We start from the raw sequence: 18,706 nt of genomic DNA on the forward strand, positions 1-18,706 counted from the left end.
TTCCCATCCCAAAGAAAAGCATTTTTTAAGTTGCTTCTTACAGTTGAAGGGAGCTAATTGTTGTGTTTTCAGTTTTGACTTTCAGGTTCAAATGTCTGAGTGTGTACCACTATTTATCTTGCCTCATAACTAGGTAGAGAGAAGACTAGAGTTTACTGAAAGGACTTTGTCTGAAGTTATTGTCTATTCTTCAGACCCATTTGTCTTTCCTAAAAATCATTTACTTTCTAAAAATACCCCCCCTCCCCACTTTTTTTTGTTGTTGTTGTTGGTAGTGGGGCTTGAACTCTGGGCCTGGGTGCCATCCCTGAGTTCTTCAGTTCAAGGTGAGTGCTTTACCACTTGAGCCACGGTGCACTTCTGGTTTTCTGGTGGCTAATTGGAGATAAGAATTTCATGGACTTTTCCTGCCTGGGCTGGCTTTGAACCTCCATCCTCAGATCTCAGCCTCCTGAGTAGCTAGGATTACAGGCATGAGCCACCAGTGCCTGGCTCCATTTCCCCCTCTTATGAAGAAAGTATACAAGTTTCTAACTCTGAATTTTGGGTGATTACTTTTCATTCCTGTGATGCTAAATACATGTAATAACTATGTATGTCTTTCTAGAATTCCAGCTTGTCCTTTCATCTCCAGAGTCTACACACACACACGCACGCACGCACGCACGCACGGACACTTTCTTTGCAACAACACAATAATAGTAAAAATTATAGAAATTCTATTTGTTTCTTGATCTTTAGTTCATCAACTAAGGTGGATCTCAAGATTGGCCTAGAAGAATGTGCAGTGGCGTTGAACTTATTTCTAAGTAACAAGTTTACAGATGCTTTAGAACTGCTTCGTCCATGGTAATTAACCTTATTTTGATTTCTGTACTTGTTTAAATATTGTCATCTATGCAGTTTCATAAGTCTTCAATTTTGTTTTCTTGAGTGAAATACTTTTATGAGTGCTTTCTTAAATATCATTGAAAAAAATTTCCTTTGAAATGAAGAGAAGGGGCTAGGACTAAAATATCCTAATCTTCATGTTCAAAGGGAATTTAAGATAATAGGAATATTATTGGGGTTTTGTATTTATACAATAAAGTTGTTTAACAGAACAACTTAGATAATTTTAGTTATAATAATACCGTAACATTCAATGAGTTCAAGTCAGTAAAAGACATACTTAATTTCTTTTCCCAGCCAACTTACCAAATACGTTATCAGAAAGTTTAGGGTAGCTAAACAACTTTGTTCCTTGTGTCTGGAAAGAGCAGAATTCAGCAAAATATTAATATAAATGAAGATAGAAAAGTTTATTATAAAAATATGACAGAAAGTAAGCATGTGACATAGCTATACCCTGGGGAAGATAGCCCTTCAGCCTTTACCTGCCATCTTGGCCATTTGTAGGCCACAATTCCATGAGAGGCTGATTTTCTACTAACTTGAATCTGTACTTCTTGATTTTTTTCCTCCCTTGACCTAGTACTATATTATTTTTTTAAAAAATTATCTTTATCTTGAAGTAGTTTACAAAGGAGTTACCATTTTATTTATTTATTATCTTTAAATAGCTTACGAAGGAGTTATTACTCAACAAATCAGTTTAAAGTACAATGCATCTTTATCAAAGTCACCTCTGTCATCATTCTCCTTCTCTTCTTAATTTTTGAAATCTGGCAACAAAGCCCTTGCTCAGTCAGCTTCCCTTTGACCACAGTCAGTGATGACATAGTCACCATGCTTGAACCAATTCCTGAATCTGGAGTTTTTGACTCCAGGCCCAAGCCCCAGTGACTCACGAGGAGTCATTAACACCTGGCAGGAAAGCTGGGCCTTCCTGAATTCCAAGATGGCTGCAAAATTACGCTGAGAATGGCTCAGGACAAAGAATATTGGTACACATGGAGGGACCTGAGATACTTAGCTTTAACCTTTTCCTAGTTAGTACATGGCCCCAAGTAAGGAGTCAGTGTTTCTCAGCCAAAACCCCAAACAAACAAAAAACACCAAAGGCAGTTTTTAAGCTCCCCTTTTTTTAACCATGCCTTAAAACACAGTCATGTTCTTTGATGAAATTTAGATCTCACATAATAATTTGGTAGTAGTAGATAATCCTTCTAACTTTTCCTAGTCAGTCTGGTCCCTCAGACTTCTCCCTGTCTGTTTCTGTTCTGCATCTCCCTTATCTTTCTCTCTGCTTATCTTTCTCTGTTTTTTTCTCTTAGTGTCTCCTGTCTCAGCCTCCCACCTGTTTCCTTTATTCTTTACTCAAAAAAAAAAAAAAAACCCAAAACACAAAACAAAAAAAAACCCCAAACCCAACCAACTCCTTTTATTTTCTGTAGCTGACACTTTGTTGCTTCTAATACAAAGTGGAAACAAATTATTCAGTACTATATTCGTTGGTGTTTTATGTTCTCTGATCTTTATACATATAGCACAGTTGAAAATGCCTCCCCTCAATCCTTTTTAATATCACCTGTCATCTCAAAACTGAGGTTTCACACCACAATTAATGATTAACTTTGAGTGGTTGTTATGGCTTGTGGTGGTTGTTTCTCTTGGGCTGTCCTTGTGCTCCCTGTCCAGTACAACTACAAATCACTAAAGGCTGTTTAGATTATTTCCATGGAGAAAAAAAAAATTGTGGTTTGTGTTTTACATAGCAGCAGGCTGTAAGCTGTTTTTTTTTTTTTTTAACTTAAAAAACCAATGCATTGGTGTTTAAAAGATTATGCATAATAATTATAAGAAGTTTAGAGGAGATGACAATACTTTGATAGCTTGGAAATCTGGAAATAATTAACATTCTTATTATTTTAAAGCATTTCTCACTGATAACTTGGGTCATCAATAACTTTAATCAGGAATCTCAGATATTGAAATTACACCAGCTACAAAGTCTTGAAGTCTGCTTTGATCAGGGCACTTTATGGCCAACCTAATTTATTAGAAAAGCCTTGCTTTCTCTTGGCTTTTGATTGAAGAGGAATAAGATTTATTTATTTATTTATTTATTGGTTGTGGGGCCCGAACTCTGGGCCTGGGCACTGTCCTTCAGCTCTTCGGCTCAATGCTAGCACTCTACCTCTTGAGCCACAGTGCCACATCCAGCTTTTATCGAACTCAGTGCCTCATACATGCAAGGCAAGCACTCTACCACTGAGCCACCTTCCCAGCCTGAAAAGGGTCAATTTAAATGAGTGCTTGTCTTTCAAAAAGTATATCAACATCTCTCTGTCAAAAAATATATTTACAGAAACCTTTAGCCTTCATTTTGGATCTTAAGACAGTACACACTGTCTCTTATTCAATTGGGAAAATTTGATTTGCTGTGAAATCTTTCCTTAAAAATGAATCTGCAGGCTGCCCTCTTGTGCTGAAATCGGGAAAAGCATGCTATCCACATAATGTTTCTGCCTAGAACATTGTTGCCTCCATAGTTTAAATTGGAAGGTAATCTTTATTTTTTTTATTTTTTATTTTATCTTATTTATTTATTTACTTATTTATTTATTTATTTTTGTGAAAATACTGTATAGTGGAAGGTTATCTTGATACCTAAGCTTTTTTTTTTTTGGGTCTGGTGGTGGAGCCTGAACTCTGGGCCTGGGTGCTGTCCATCAGCTCTTCAGCTCAAGGCTAGCGCTCTACCACTTGAGACACAGCACCACTTCTGGCTTTTTTCTTTCTGCTTATGTGGTGCTGGGGAATCAAACCCAGGGCCTCATGCATTCAAGGCAAGCACTCTACCACTGAGCCACCTTCCCAGCCCCGATACCTGAGCTTTTAATAGAATACCTTCCATACTACATGTAGTTTCAGGATTATGATGAAGTAATAAAAGTTGTTGCTATGAAAATTAGGACATGCATCTAATAGGATTTGGTAATATCAAAGCCTGGAATGTTTTACCTTGAATAGAGCTGTACTAATTTCCCTATGTTCTCTGCAGGGCCAAGGAGAGTATGTACCATGCTTTGGGCTACAGTACCATTGTGGTGTTGCAGGCTGTCATGACGTTCGAGCAGCAGGACATCCAGAATGGCATTTCTGCCATGAAGGACGCTTTACAAACCTGCCAGAAGTATGACTGAGTATTTAACTACTTCATATATGACTCCAGACCTTTATGGTTGTGTGATAAGATGGATGCAGTTTGCAGGACTGAGAGTTCTGTGGTTGGGGGTGGCTAGAGCTAATGAGAAGGACTTCAGTTTTGGCCTGGGGACGTGGCTCAAAGTAGTAGAGTGCTAATCTAGCAAACATGAGGCCCTGAGTTCAAATTCCAGTGCCATTACCACTACCACCACCACCACCACCACCACCACCACCACCACCACCACCACCACTACCACCACAATAACAACAACAACATAAAAGACTTCAGCTTCAAAGTTTCTTGACCTTATGCAGTTTTATTTAATAAAGTATTTTATGAGGAATTCAGTGTGTTTCCCATTTTCCATCTGGCCTGCCTGTCTTCCTGCCTGCTTTCTCTTCCTCCCTCGCTCCCTCCCTGTTCTTTTTTGTGGTTTTGAAATTTGACTCAGGGCTTGTGATTGCTAGGCAGGCATTTTACCACTTGACCTATGCTTCCAACTCCTTTTGCTCATATTCTTGAGTTAGAGTCTTGTTTTTTGTTAAAACCGGCCAAGACTTTGATTCTCCTACTTATATTTTCTGTAGCTAGGAGACTGGCCACCATATCTGGCTTTTCCTGTTGAGATAGTCTTAAACATTTGCCTAGCTGGCCTGGAACCTCAATCCTCCCATTTTTAGTCTCCCACATAGTTGAATGAGAGGTATGAGCCACTGACACCTTGGATCCATTTCTCTTTGTGATAGCTTCGAGTCTGAGCTATAAAGAAGGTCTGAGGGGCTTTCAGTATCAAATGACAATGAGCTCAACCTGATGTACTGCTATTTGCCCCTCTATTTCCTATCTCCCTGTTCAATACAGATATAGGAAAAAGTGCACTGTTGTAGAATCTTTTTCAAGTCTTCTTTCCCGAGGATCACTGGAACAACTGAGTGAAGGTAAGAGTCATTAAAAGACTTTTTTTTTTAAATATACAACTGGGGCTGGGAAGGCGGCTCAGTGGTAGAGCGCTTACCCTGCATGCCTGAGGCCCTGAGTTCGATTCCTCAGCACCACATAAGCAAAAAGAAAAAAGCCGGAAGTGACTCTGTGGCTCAGGTGATAGAGTGCTAGCCTTGAGCTGAAGAGCTGAGGGACAGTGCCTCGGCCCAGAGTTCAGGCCCCACAACCAGACCCCCCCCCCAAAAAAAAAAAATACAACTGATCACATTCATAAACATCAATCCTAGAGTGAAGAAAGTACATGTAATGTCTTTTTCTCTTTTGTATTATATTTATCCTCCAGAAGTAACCATTGTTAGTTGTTGATTTTATGACTTAAAGACTTTACCTTGCAAATCCAGATATACACATAAGGGATACTTAGGGTTTTTGTTTTCTTATTTATGTTCATGTTTTGAAACAGAATCATACAATGTGTGCTCTTCTATAATGTGATGTTTTCTCAGGTCAGTTGGTCAATATGGCTTTCCATAATTGACTTGTTTTTTCTCTTTTGAAGGACATTTATTGCTTCAGTTTTTCACTGTTAAAAAATAGAATGCCAGCCAGGTGTCAGTAGCTCACATCTGTAATCCTAGCTACTCAGGAGGCTGAGATCTGAGGATCACGGTTAAAAGCCAGTCTGGGCAGGAAAGTCCATGAAACTCTTATCTCCAATAAACCACCAGAAAACCAGAAGTGGCGCTGTAGCTCAAGTGGTAGAGCACTCGCCTTGAGCTGAAGAGCTGAGGGACAGCGCTCAGGCCAAGTTCAAGCCCCATGATCGACAATAAATAAATAAATAAATAAATAAATAAATAAATAAATAAATAAATAAAGTGAGATTGTTGGAACTGATTTAAAATATGTATATACACACACAGAAACTCACTCAGAGCCTTTTGCTGTTGCTTAGCTTTTTTTTTTGTAGGTCAATTAGTGGTAAGATTCTCCTATAGTTGTCTTCTCAAGTTGGCTTCAAATCTCAATCCTAAAATCTCAACCTCCTGAGTAACTAGGATTATAGGCATGAACCACCAGTGAAACAGAGTTTTTTGATCCTTGGTCTAAACTCCAGGAGTCCCTAGTTAGGTCCATCCACTTACCCATTTTTTGCCAAATAAAGAGACATTATGAAGGACGGAGAAAAGATTTATTATATGGCAGCCATGAGAAGACAACACTTTAGTACATCTTCATCTATCTTTTGGGGTGTAGACACTGGCTTCAGGATAAATGAGAAAACTGTGGGGAGGGGGTGAGAAAGGTATGCATAATAAATACCGTCTTTGGTCACAGGTGTGTAGCCTCGTTGACCATTAGCCTAGTCTTTGTCTTTGGAGGAGTTCTGGAGGATACTTACCACTTTAGAACCTATAACTATATCCCATTCTGAAGTGACTATTAGAATATATGACTATATCCCATTCTGAAGTGACTATATATATATATATATGTTATATATACACATATATATGTATATATATATGGGCTATATTTAGCTAGGCTTTCAGTACATCATGAATTTCCTTTTATTGGACTAAGGAGGCATTTGCATAAAGCTTATAATTGCTCAGTAGTTTTGAGAACCAATGTAAATCCAATCTTAGTGAAGAAGTAAGACTTTTATAAATTAAGTTGCATTTTAGTTACAGTGAGTTTGGCTGTCACTCCAACTTAAACAGGTTTTGTGTTCAAGCGGGCATGTCAAAACATTGTAGCTTTAGTATGTGATTTGTTTTTCCTCTTGGTAATTTCCATTTTCATTCATGAGTGTCTGGTTGTCTGCAGGAGTGAGTATATTTCATTAAATGTTTCTTGGGCTTAATGTAGAATACACCTGCTCTTCTGCTATAGCCCTGGATTGTGCTGAGTGAATTCGAAGGTGGCTTTTAAAAGATAATCAAATACAGTTTCAGATGTGACATTTAATATGAAGAATACATAAATGTGAAATATAAAGTTGACTTTCTTTAAAATTTTTAAAAAATCTTTTTTTTAAAACATCTTCTGTACTACTCTTACATCTGTCTGACACCTGATCTGTTCATCCTTCTACTCAGACTTGTGTAAGGATTCTCAGTATTGCCTACTGAATGAAAGATACACAGTGACATTCAAGATTGTCCATAATTGAGCTCAGTGACTTACCTTTCAAGCCTCAATGCCTTGTCCTCCCTTGATGTACCTCCTTGCTGTACTGCATGCCCAAGGAACCCTCCTGCTCTTTCCCCAGATGTTTTGGGCTTTAATTGCTCTCTATCTTTGTCCTGTTGGTTCTCCACCAGTGCTGATTTCATCCATTGTACTTCCCTGTGACAGCAGTCAGTTCCTAAGCTGTTATAGATACCTACCTAGAAAGATGGTATATTCAGGTGACCCTGTAAAATTCCAAGTTACTGATGTGAATCTCACTGGAGAAACAGAAGAAAATGAAAAGGTACATTTTGAGCAGATCTCAAAGGTTTGAAATCTTTACTGTTGGTGCGGCTAGGATGTGCACAGGCCCTCAAGTCCTGCCTGATAGGGATTTATTTCTGTCTGTGTGCTATTGAAGGTTTTAGCTGCTTTGTTGCTTCTTTGTAAATTGAACACTTGGAATCTGAGCATGGCAGAAAAGTGAATCTGTATATAAGAGTCAGGAGATTGATTGTGTGTGTGTGTGTGTGTGTGTGTGTGTGTGTAAATGAAAGTTAGCATATGTTCATATTTAGTTGGATCAATAGCATTTCCAGTGACACACATATTCCCTGTTTTTCTATCACTTACTCAACATCAAAATACTTTGTGATTTGAGCTTTTACTAACAGTACTGATGTATTATCAAAAGTAGCTAATATTTATCAAATGCTTATTGGATATGGTAAGCTCTACATGCAGTGCCTCATTTAACCCTTCACCTGCCCAGTAGAGACATTGTTAGTGAACTTGGTCAATGACACCAGCAGAGAGGGAGAGTAGCATTTGCAAGGCCTATAGCTAGTATATGGCAGTCTTTCCTCCAAGCTCATTTACTTAAATAACATACAAATTTGCATCCCATGGAGAAAATAGGAATCTGCTGATTCTGTTTATGCAAAAATGCAAGAATTTATCTTCCTAATCTTTGCACAAAGAATGGGTTGTTTAGAAAGACATACCATATGTTTTGAGGTACCCTATAAATCCCTACGATACAGCTTTCATAGTCCCCCCTTTTTGTGGGTGTCTTTTTCTTATGCTAGGTATTTTAATGATCAGATTACCTTACAACTTGCATATCAAGTCTTCTTAGGTTGAGGAATCGACTTGGGTAACAGAGAATGTACTTTTTCAAGTTAATAATAACTATTCATTGTAATAATTATCATAGTTTCATGTTTTAGAAGGTAGAGTTCCTACACTTAATGGAGTTCTCCCCTGCCTCTCAATCTTTACTATATTAAACTTTCATGTTACTGTTTTTTCCTTTATTTTTAAAGCAGTTTTCTTAAAATGGCTTTTTTTTGGGGGGAGGGGAGGGAGCTGGTCCTGGGGCTTGACCTCTAGGTCTGGGTGCTGTCCTTAGCTTTTTGCTCTATCACTTGAGCTCCTCTTCTGGCTTTTTTTTCTTTTTTCTTTTTTGTCGGTTGTGGGCTTGAACTCCGCCTGGGCGCTGTCCCTGGGCTCTTCAGCTCAAGGCGAGCACTTCACCTCAAGCTACAGCGCTACTTCTGGTTTTCTAGTGGTTTATTGGAGATCAGAGTCTCACGGACTTTTCTGCCTGGGCTAGTTTTGAACTGCGATCCTCAGATCTCAGCCTCCTGAGTAGCTAGGATTACAGGCGTGAGCCATTGGTGCCTGGCTTAAAATGTCGGTTTTGGTTTTCTCTTCCAAGCTGAATTTGGTTTCTGACACTAGAGATGACTTCCTGGAACAGTTAAAGGAAATCTTGCTGAGGACTAAGTGGTCATTTCCCTATTAGGGGAAGCACCAAAATAATGTAGGTTTTTGTGCTTTCATGCCTCTCTTGGGCTCATTTATCTAACAGTCCTTTCTGAACAATTTATTTGAACATTTATCTACCAGTCCTTTCTAGAGCAATTACTATAGCCATGAGGATTCTATTAATATAATTTTATTTGTTTTTAATAGAGGAAATGCATGCCGAAATCTGTTATGCTGAGTGTCTCCTGCAGAAAGCAGCACTCACGTTTGTGCAGGTAATGAACATTTGGCTAGGTATGGTATTGGCTGGGAAGCATGCCAAGACCACATGGGAAAATGTGGTTCTTCTATATTTGTGTCCCAATTCTTTTAATGAAAGATTTTTGTTATTCTGGTAAACTTTGGCTGAAAATGAAAGACTCCTGAGAGCTTTAGTCATATTCAAAAATCACTCAGATGAACTTTGGATTTTTCAGTTCACTGGAAATTACTGCCTTTTAAAAGAAACTACCTGGAAAATGACATCACTAATTTCAGGACGCTTCCTTCTGTGAAAGCTGGTTGATGATTCCAGTTTGCACTTGCCAATCAGTGTCAGGGGGACCTACATAGGACTGTGCGTAGAGGAGAACATCTGGCTGTTTCCTGCTTGCCCATTTGCTTCAGCAAAGCTCACTTAAGTACATGTATATGGACACACATTTCATGCATACATCAGATTTTAATCCCCCCTTCCATCCTTACCCACTTTCTATTCTCAGTCCCTTTTTTTCTTGGTCCTAGTACTAGGGATTAAGCTCAAAGTCTGGGCACTGAGCCTTAGCTTTCTTGCTTAAGGCTTGCTTTCTACCACTTGAGTCATAGCTCTGCTTTTGGCCTTTTGGTGGTTAATTGGAGGTAAGAATCTCACAGATTTTCCTGTCTGGGCTGGCTTTGAACCTTGATCTAAGATTTTAGCCTCCTGCCTCCTGAGTAGTTAGGATTATAGGTGTGAACCACTTGTGTCCAGATTAGTACTCCTGCTAACTTTCATTTCTTCCTCTGGAGGAACTATTTTAAAAAGTCACCAAACAAAAATTGAAACCTTTTCTCATGAAACATTTTAATTTCACTTCTAGAAAAGGTTTCAGATCAATATTTTGCCTATCTCTCCCTCCTAATAGTTTCTTTAAAACCCCAGAGAATATTCACATTATGGTCTCATGAGTGGTGGCTATAATAAGGGATGGGTAGAAAACATAAATAGAAGAAAAGAGACTTAGCTATGAGATGGAAAACTTTGATGATTTCACTAGTTGAAATTATTTAGAAAGTTTCTGCTCTCTCTTTCTGGAAGTTGACCTGGATCAGTAAAATTGAACCAAGTGTGCTCCAAGACTCTGTTCCCTAAATTACAATAGTTCCTTGTACATTAAAGGGACCCTCTTCCCTGTACATAGCCTTAGTATACAGTGTAAATGGTAGTCACAGAGTTTCCAATTTTTTTTCGGATGTTTTCTAAATGCAGATTTGACAATCAACTGTTGGATTTAAAAACTTATTTCATATTTGGACACTTGCAACTAAACATCTAGGAGCTATCCATGATTTGTGTCTTTTAAACATTTGCTGCTCTATCTCTACCTATTGTTCTGTCCATTGTTCTGGTAGACAGCTCATTAACTCTCACCTAGACTGGCTGGCAATATAGCAACGCTTAGCCTCTAGTTTGTTTTGTCTTTTTCTCACTCACCATTCAGTAATTGAGTACCTTCTCAAAATGAGATTCTAATTTTGTCATTTCTCTGCTTCTGCATTTAGTAGCTCTCATTGACTATTGCAGTGTTCTGTATCAGAGTATCACAAAAGGGGAAGATATTTTCAAACTGACGTGTTGCTTTTCACCAGATTCCCTACTCCTCCTTTTACAGATGTCCTTGGGAAATAGTGAACTCATTACATAGGCTGAGGTAGCTCTCTTCCTCCTGTGCCTTCACTTCTCTGCAGTACATTCTCTGACAGAGCTGATGCCCATATATACAGATCGCCAACCACACCATGATCACTAATGCTTGCTTCCAGGCATTTTCAAACCTTTCTTTTCCTTTGCTTGCAAAGTTCGCATGGGCTTTGCTTTCTTTTACCTAGCCACTTTCTAATCTTTTTTTTTCTTTTTTCCTGCTTTAAGTACCAGTGCTTTTCTGACCTCTCCCTGCCTACTTTGTGCTCTCATGGCATACTGAGCATTCTTCCTCCCTGTCCATCCTTCTGTCCCTGTGTGTTCCGCATTCTCTAACACATTGTATGGCTCTTGTCTGTTTTTGCATTCAGTAAATGTTTGATAAGATGTGAAATGAAATACTTATTTAAATCAGATTTCATTCTAACCTAAAAAAAACTTCCGCCCTGTCTTGTATTGGAAAAGAACCTGTATGATTATAAAGTTCTTTAATATAAGAAGACATTTAAGTTGTATAGAGTATTTTCTGTCTAATGATTCTTGTAATAATTGCAATGTTGAATATTTAAGTCAAGTAGATAATGAAAGATAATGAAAGAAACTGTACTTTGTTTGTTTCTTCAGAAGAATACTCTAGTAAACAGTTAAAAAAAAAAAAAAGAAAAAACACCAGAGCATCTTTCTGATCTCAATCAATAATTCTAGAGAAATTTTCTCCTGGGAAATGTGAAACATGGGACAATATCCATTATCACCATGCAATACAACAACTTCCTCCAAGTAGTTATTTGGTGGATTCCATGAAGAGACTGACCCTGAAAATGCCATTCATCTAGGTGGGCGACCTCACTTTCATGACCAATGACCATCAGGCAAAGAAAAAATAAAGTGATTTGTCCCCCAAGTCAGAATGGCATCTTAGCCACTTCAGAAATCAGGCCAGATTTATTTTTGTTCTCAATTTGTGTGTGTGTGTGTGTGTGTGAGAGAGAGAGAGAGAGAGAGAGAGAGAGTGTGAATATAATTTACAGTGTTAAATAGGTTCTCAAGTACATTGTAAAAAAAACCCCAGTCCCATTTATTGAGTATGATGGACAGGAAAGTTTGGCTTTAGAGCAGACAATAAAGTTAACTATTTAATTGAATCTAGAATAAAAGTTCTCAGTAGATGATGTTTATTAAAGTAGGTTTGGGCTATATATTGCTCCTAATTGGTAAGGACTATTTCCTTAGAAGTAACAAGCAATGTAATGCAAGGATTTTAAAAGCTGGGCTCTTCTCCTCCTCCTCCTCCTGCTCCTCCTGCTCCTGCTCCTGCTCCTGCTCTTCCTCCTCCTCCTCTTCCTCCTCCTCCCTCTCTCCCTCCCTCCCTCCCTCCTCCTTCCTCCTCCCTCCTCCTCTTCCTCTTCCTCCTCCTCCTCCTCCTCTTCCTCCTCTTCCTCCTCCTCCTCCTCTTCCTCCTCCTCCTCCTCTTCTCTGCCTTCTAACTGGTAAGAAAAATGACAAAACGACACTCTTTAAATGCATAGCAAAAAGGAAAAGGTTCTTACTTCAAAACTATCCTTAAAGAGGACAATTACAAACTATATAGCCTGTCAGAGCAGTTGTGTGTTTTCTTGCTAAGTGATCTAATCATTGTTTGATTTTCAGGATGAAAATATGATTAACTTCATCAAAGGTGGACTCAAAATTAGAACAAGTTACCAAATATATAAGTAAGTTAAAAAATAAGATACGGCTTTTTAATAAATCCTATACTTATACTGCTTTTTTCCCCCCCAATTTTTTTTTTTTTTATTGTTAAAATACTGTACAGAGGGGTTACAATTACATGGGCAAGATAATGAGTACATTTCTTTTTTTTTTTTTTTTGTCGGTCGTGGGGCTTGAACTCTGGGCCTGGGTGCTGTCCCTCAGCTCTTCAGCTCAAGGCGAGCGCTCTACCACTTGAGCTACAGCGCCACTTCCGGTTTTCTGGTGGTTTATTGGAGATAGGAGTTTCATCGTCTCTCCTGCCTGGGCTGGCTTTGAACCGCAATCCTCAGATCTCAGCCTCCTGAGTAGCTAGGATTACAGGCGTGAGCCACCAGCGCCAGGCAATGAGTACATTTCTTATCAAGCATTGTAGCCTCCTCCTTTGTTTCCCCTTCCCATCCCATCACCCCCCCCCCCCCCAAAGTTGTAAAGTTCCTTTTCGACATAACGACTTGTACGTCTCATTTTTGCAATGGGTCTACCTGTATCCCTATTTACACGATTTGTTTTTTCCCTTCCCCTCCACAAATTATAACAACATCAAATACAGTGAAAGCAGGGTTATACCATGGGAGAGGGACATACAAAGCAACAAAGAAATAATCTTATAAATGTGTTAGAAACAATCGCATGAAAGAAAAAAACATTTGAATACATATCTTAGGGTTCATTTCCCTAACATCAACTTACCTGACATTTTCTGCTTGACTCAGACATATACTAGTTATTGCAATCTGACTAGGTTTTTGAAATTTGTTATTGGTAAAAAAGAACTCATTTTGGCTGATGCCATAGGAAAACAGAATTTAAATACCAATACAGTAAAGTAGTGGAAAGAAAGCATCTAAGCGGGGTGCCCGTGCCTTACACCTGCAATCTTAGCTACTCAAGAGGCTAAGATCTGAGGATCACAGTTTGAAGCAGCCTGGGCAGGAAAGTCCAAGCCCCAAGACCAGCACACAACAACAACAACAACAACAACAACAAAACCCCAAGTGAAAAAAACTACCATTCCATTGTATTAAACTTTTTTGTTTTGTTTTTTAAAAATTGAGCCATGGTCTCATTCTGTATCCCATGCTAGATTCCAATTTTCAAGCCTCCTGCCTCAGCCTCTTAAGTGCTGGGATTACGGGTTCAAGCTGCCATGCCTGGCTAGGAGTCTTTATTTGTTTGATATCTAATGTGCCTGCCCTCCTTCCTTCCCTCCCTCCTTCTCCCTCTTTTTGTGCTAGGGCTTGAACTCAGAGCCTAGGTAATGTCCTTACCTCTTGTTCAAGGCTAGTGCTCTACCAAATGAGCCACCATCTCCAGCTTTTTTGGTATTTAATTGGAAATAAGAGTATCACAGACTTTCTTGCCCTGGCAAGCTTTGAACTTTGATCCTCAGATCTTAGCCTTCTGAGTTAGCTAGAATTACAGATGTGAGCTATTGAGCCTGACTTTCTTCTGGCTTTTTTGAAAAAAATTTTTTTGTGTCTTTTGAGTTTCTAAAATGTAGCTTTGAGTAGGATTTAAAAATGAATGGTTACTATTTTTTCAAATATTTTTTTTCCCTGTCTCATTTTCTTGTCTCCTCTGAGACTCCAAGTGCATGTTTTCTTGATTTTGTTCAATTGGTCACTTAGCTATTGTTCATTAAAAAAGATAAAACAAGGCTTAAGATGAGACATTATCCCAGCATTTATTTGGATCTTCCTGTATCAGTTTCTAATGATTATTTTTTTCTTTTGATTATGTATATTATTTTGTTTTTTTTCTCTCATTCAGTAACTTTTCTAATTTTACAATTGATATTGGTATATTTTCGAGGCTCTGGATTCTGTTCTCTTTCCCCTGAAGAGTGCTGTGTTTTGTTCTGGGAAACATTTGAGTTACTTAGACTTATCTTCCACTGTCATGTTCTTGGAGCCAGCAGCATTAGACCGATACTCCATTATTTCTGCTGACTTCTGCTTTTCCTTAGACTTTCCACAGTTGACGGATAGCTAAGTATTCAAGTAGGATTTAAACCCATATTTTTAGTGTTCCCTTCATACGTCCTCACTTCTATGGAATTTTTCTGTTACTGCACATCCACTTCAGCAGTCTTGAACTCTGTCATCTGACTTGCAGCTAGTGAGACTGTGACTTCTTATTTTAAGTTCTGTGCATTACACATGAATGGATGGGGACATGCTTTCAGTATGTACCCAGGTAGACAGGAAATATATCCTGAGAATTACTCTATGCTTTCAATTTAAACCCTGCTCCAGATTCTGCCTATTTTTTTCTTCTTCAGTGTTCAGTTCTTGTTTTTTCTCCTTTTTTTTTTTTTTTTTTCCCTTCTTCAGTACTAGGGTTTGAACTCATGGCCTTGTGCTTGCCAGGCTGATGCTTTACCATTGGAATCACCCTGCGTAACCCCAAAGTATTTTAAACACATATTTTAGTTTCCTTTCCAGAGTTTATAATTGTTATCTGTGGAAGGTTAGTCTAATATAAGCTGCATTTCCATTACTGGAAACCTATCACCATTACTAGAAGCAAACCACAATGTAGTATTTTAAGAGGTACTTTTTACCCAAAATTTACAAAATCATTTTATAAATTAGTATTCCATTAAAAATCCTTCAGGACAGAGTAAAATTGTAGGAAGCTAATGTAATTGGTTTTAGGTTTTCTTTCCAAATATATTTTTGAGCATAGAAAAGATTAGTGATTCAATTGCTTTTCCAGTTACAATAGTTCTATAATGGCAGATTCAGTGGAATGAATTGCAGAGTTTTGAAACAGTTCGTTTGGAATTCATAATATACTAAATTTCTCTATGTACCTGGATATCTTTCAAGACAGCAGAGAAGGAAAATGGTTTAAAATTAATATTTTAAACAAATACCTTTTGGGAAACTGCTCATTTTAAGAAAAAATAAAGGCCATGTGTGGAGTACACATCTATAACCCTAGCTGCACAGGAGATGGAGATGAGAGGATTGTGGTATGAAGCCAGTCCAGGCAAAAGTTAGGTAGAGCCTATCTCAAAAAAACAAAAACAAAAACAACCCTCCCCCCCTCCCCCAAACCATCCAAACAAGCTGAGTATAGTGGCACATCCTTGTAATACCAGCTAAGCTGAAGGCAGAGGTAAAAGGATCATAGCCTGGGCAAAAGCATAGGACCCTACTAGAGAGATAACTAAAACACAGAGAGCTAAACTCATGGCTCAAGTGGTAGAGTACAAGCACAAAACTCTGAATTCAAACCTTAGTCTCAGAAAACAAAAAAACATATAACAAGACATAACAAAAATAACCCATTAATAAAATAATTAAATTTCAGAGTTGAGTTGTGCCTCGAGTGCCTGCCTAGCAAGCAAGTGACCCTGAGCTCAAACCCCAATAATGCTGAAACAAAGAATCCACTGCTGACACAAGAGCACCAACTGAGTAAGCAAAATAAGTGAGCACAGGCCCTGAATTCAAATCTTGCTACTAGGAAAGAAAAGGAGGGAAGGAAGAAAAGGAAAGAGAAAGAGGAGAGAGGGCACATATGGAAATATGATGTAAATAGTTCAGGGCCTATGACAGTGTAGGGTATTCAGAGGTTGCTGATAATCTAAATTAAACTGACCTCTCTCTTTTTTTTGTTCTGGAACTGGGATTTGAACTCCATGCCTTGCTTCTTGAGCCATACACTTCCAGCCCAGATTTTTGCTAATGATTTTAGAGATGTAGTCTCTCGGACTTTTCTGCCAGGGCTGGCTTCAGATCACTTCCTGAGTACAGTGCCATCCTGTTTTATTTCTTGTAAGCTGCAAGTTAAATATCCAGGCTTGCTAGATTCAGATTAAACTTATTTGCCTAGAATAAATTACTAGTGATGTATGTGTACTTGCTTTCTATAGATATAGTGTGTTGACAGATATCATCCATTATAACTTGTAACAGGTATGTGCAATATGTATCTCTGCATGCAGTGCTGAGAGTTGAACCTAGGGCATTATATATGCTAGGCAAGGGCTATACCACTGAATCACACTTCCTCTTTATTATTGTATTGTAAAATGTATTTATCATTTGGATAAGTAGTTCTCAGTTATTACCAATTTTAATACCTTAATAATTGTTTTAGTTTGTATTTTTCTGAGTAATTATTTGACTTTGAAAGGTGATGTGATACTTGGGGATGTGGTACTTGGTTAGCACATATGAGGCCCTGTGTTTGATTCTCAGCATCACAAAAAGTCACGACAAGGTAAGAATGGAACAAATGGAGCACTGTCATTGGAATTTGCTTTATTCTTTTAATTCTGGGTCACAAGCTATAATTGGTCTGATCTTCTTGAGACTATGGCATTCACCCTGAAATTGTAACACTTTTAATTTCTGTGTGGAAGGTAGAGCTTGGAGTGTGTGCAACAGATGAATCAGTGAGCACTCTCAGGAAGTCTTCTGTAAAATGTCCAGGGAAGCTGTGAGATCGCAGCCATGGGGTCCCATAGCTCCTTGGTTGAGCTTTCTGGCTTTGGACCCTCCCCACCCTCCTAAGCTCAGCAAGACTGGTCCTGCTATACAGTATAAAAACAGGAATTTTTCTTCTCCTTAATGATTAATACCCAGTAGCTAGAAGAATGGACTTAGCATAAAATATTCATTTAAAAATTCTGTGGTAGTTTGGGTTAAAGACATTAATAATATGGAAGTGCAAAATATGGCTAGGCATTTATTTTTTGGATGGGAAACTTATACTCTAAACTTTTTTTCCATTTAGAGAATGTCTTTCTATTCTTCATGTAATTCAGAAGAACAAGCATGAGCAGGAATTCTTCTATGAGTTTGAAGGAGGTGTCAAGCTTGGAACAGGGGCCTTTAATTTGGTAAGGACATAATTATACAAAATCAGAACCCTTTGTAGGAGAACCCAAGGTTTCCACTACCTCCTCGACTGCATTCGAGTCGTATCTTGGCCATTGGCCACTGAGTTTGGCTGGGATGGATTTGTTTTCTTGTGGTGTGACCTAGAGCTGGCTTTGGTTAGTATGTACTGTTATATTTCTACAGCTTAAAGGTAGCTTTGGTAAGAGCAAGGTAAGAGAAACATATAGTGTTCTAAATGGACTATTATTAAAGTGTTTTTGTGTGTGTGCGTGTGCGTGCGCACGCGCATGCATGTGCATGTGCCTATGGCAGTCCTTGGCTTGAACTCAGGGCTTAGGCCCTGTACTTGCATTTCTTTTGCTCAACACTAGTGCTCTGCCACTTGAGCCAAAGCTCCACTTCTGGCTTTTTTGGTGATTAATTGGAGATAAAAGACTTACAGACTTTCCTGCCCAGGCTGGCTTTGAACCATGATCCTTAGATCTCAGCCTCCTGAGTAGCTAGGATTACGTGTGTGAGTCACCATACCCAGCCTATTAAGATTTTTAACAACAGTATGACAAGTTTCTGGTTGGTTTGTAGGACCAACTCTGTATGTTATTATAAGAGAGTTGCTTCATTGGTAAGGATCTATGGCATTTCCACTTCAGAAATATTTTGATAGAGTCTTATTTATTTGCCCAGAGTAACCTGGAGCATGATCCTATTCATGCTTCCTGCTGTAGCTGGAATGAGAGTTACACACCATCATGCCCAGCCTTTTCTGTTGAGATGCAGAACTCTTCTAACCCACCTGGCCTAGAACAGGCAGATGGCCCAGCCTGCTATTTTTTCTTTTATGTTTTTATTATTTATTATTTTTTAATTTTTTATTATCTTTAAGTAATTGTACAAAGACATTCCCATTCTACAAAACACTATATGAATACAAAGTGTCTGACAACATTGTCACCCATGGCTTCTACCCCTTCCCTTCTCTCACTTTTTTTTGGGTCCGGTCGTGGGTCCTGAACTCTGGGCCTGGGTGCTGTCCAGCTCTTCAGCTCAAGGCTAGCACTCTACCACTTGAACCACAGTGCCACTTCTGGCTTTTTTTTTTTTTTTCCTTATGTGGTGCTGGGGAATTGAACCCAGGGCCTCAGGCATGCAAGGCAAGCTCTCTACCACTGAGCCACC

General features: G+C 38.7%; 1 protein-coding gene across 2 annotated transcripts in view; it reads left to right on the top strand.

Moving 5' to 3' along the window:
* Ttc39b (tetratricopeptide repeat domain 39B) overlaps window positions 1-18,706 on the top strand; it is a 119,970-nt gene that overhangs the window by 76,735 nt on the left and 24,529 nt on the right. For both annotated transcript variants that reach the window (XM_042692923.1, XM_042692924.1), the window contains 6 exons: window positions 742-849; window positions 3,947-4,078; window positions 4,955-5,031; window positions 9,188-9,255; window positions 12,570-12,634; window positions 17,424-17,529. In XM_042692923.1, the coding sequence (XP_042548857.1) occupies window positions 742-849; window positions 3,947-4,078; window positions 4,955-5,031; window positions 9,188-9,255; window positions 12,570-12,634; window positions 17,424-17,529 (556 nt within the window). The remainder of the gene's footprint in view (window positions 1-741; window positions 850-3,946; window positions 4,079-4,954; window positions 5,032-9,187; window positions 9,256-12,569; window positions 12,635-17,423; window positions 17,530-18,706) is intronic.

This window comes from Dipodomys spectabilis, unplaced genomic scaffold (genome assembly GCF_019054845.1).
Source record: "Dipodomys spectabilis isolate Male_0828 unplaced genomic scaffold, ASM1905484v1 ptg000158l, whole genome shotgun sequence".
NCBI classification, from domain to species: domain Eukaryota; kingdom Metazoa; phylum Chordata; class Mammalia; order Rodentia; family Heteromyidae; genus Dipodomys; species Dipodomys spectabilis.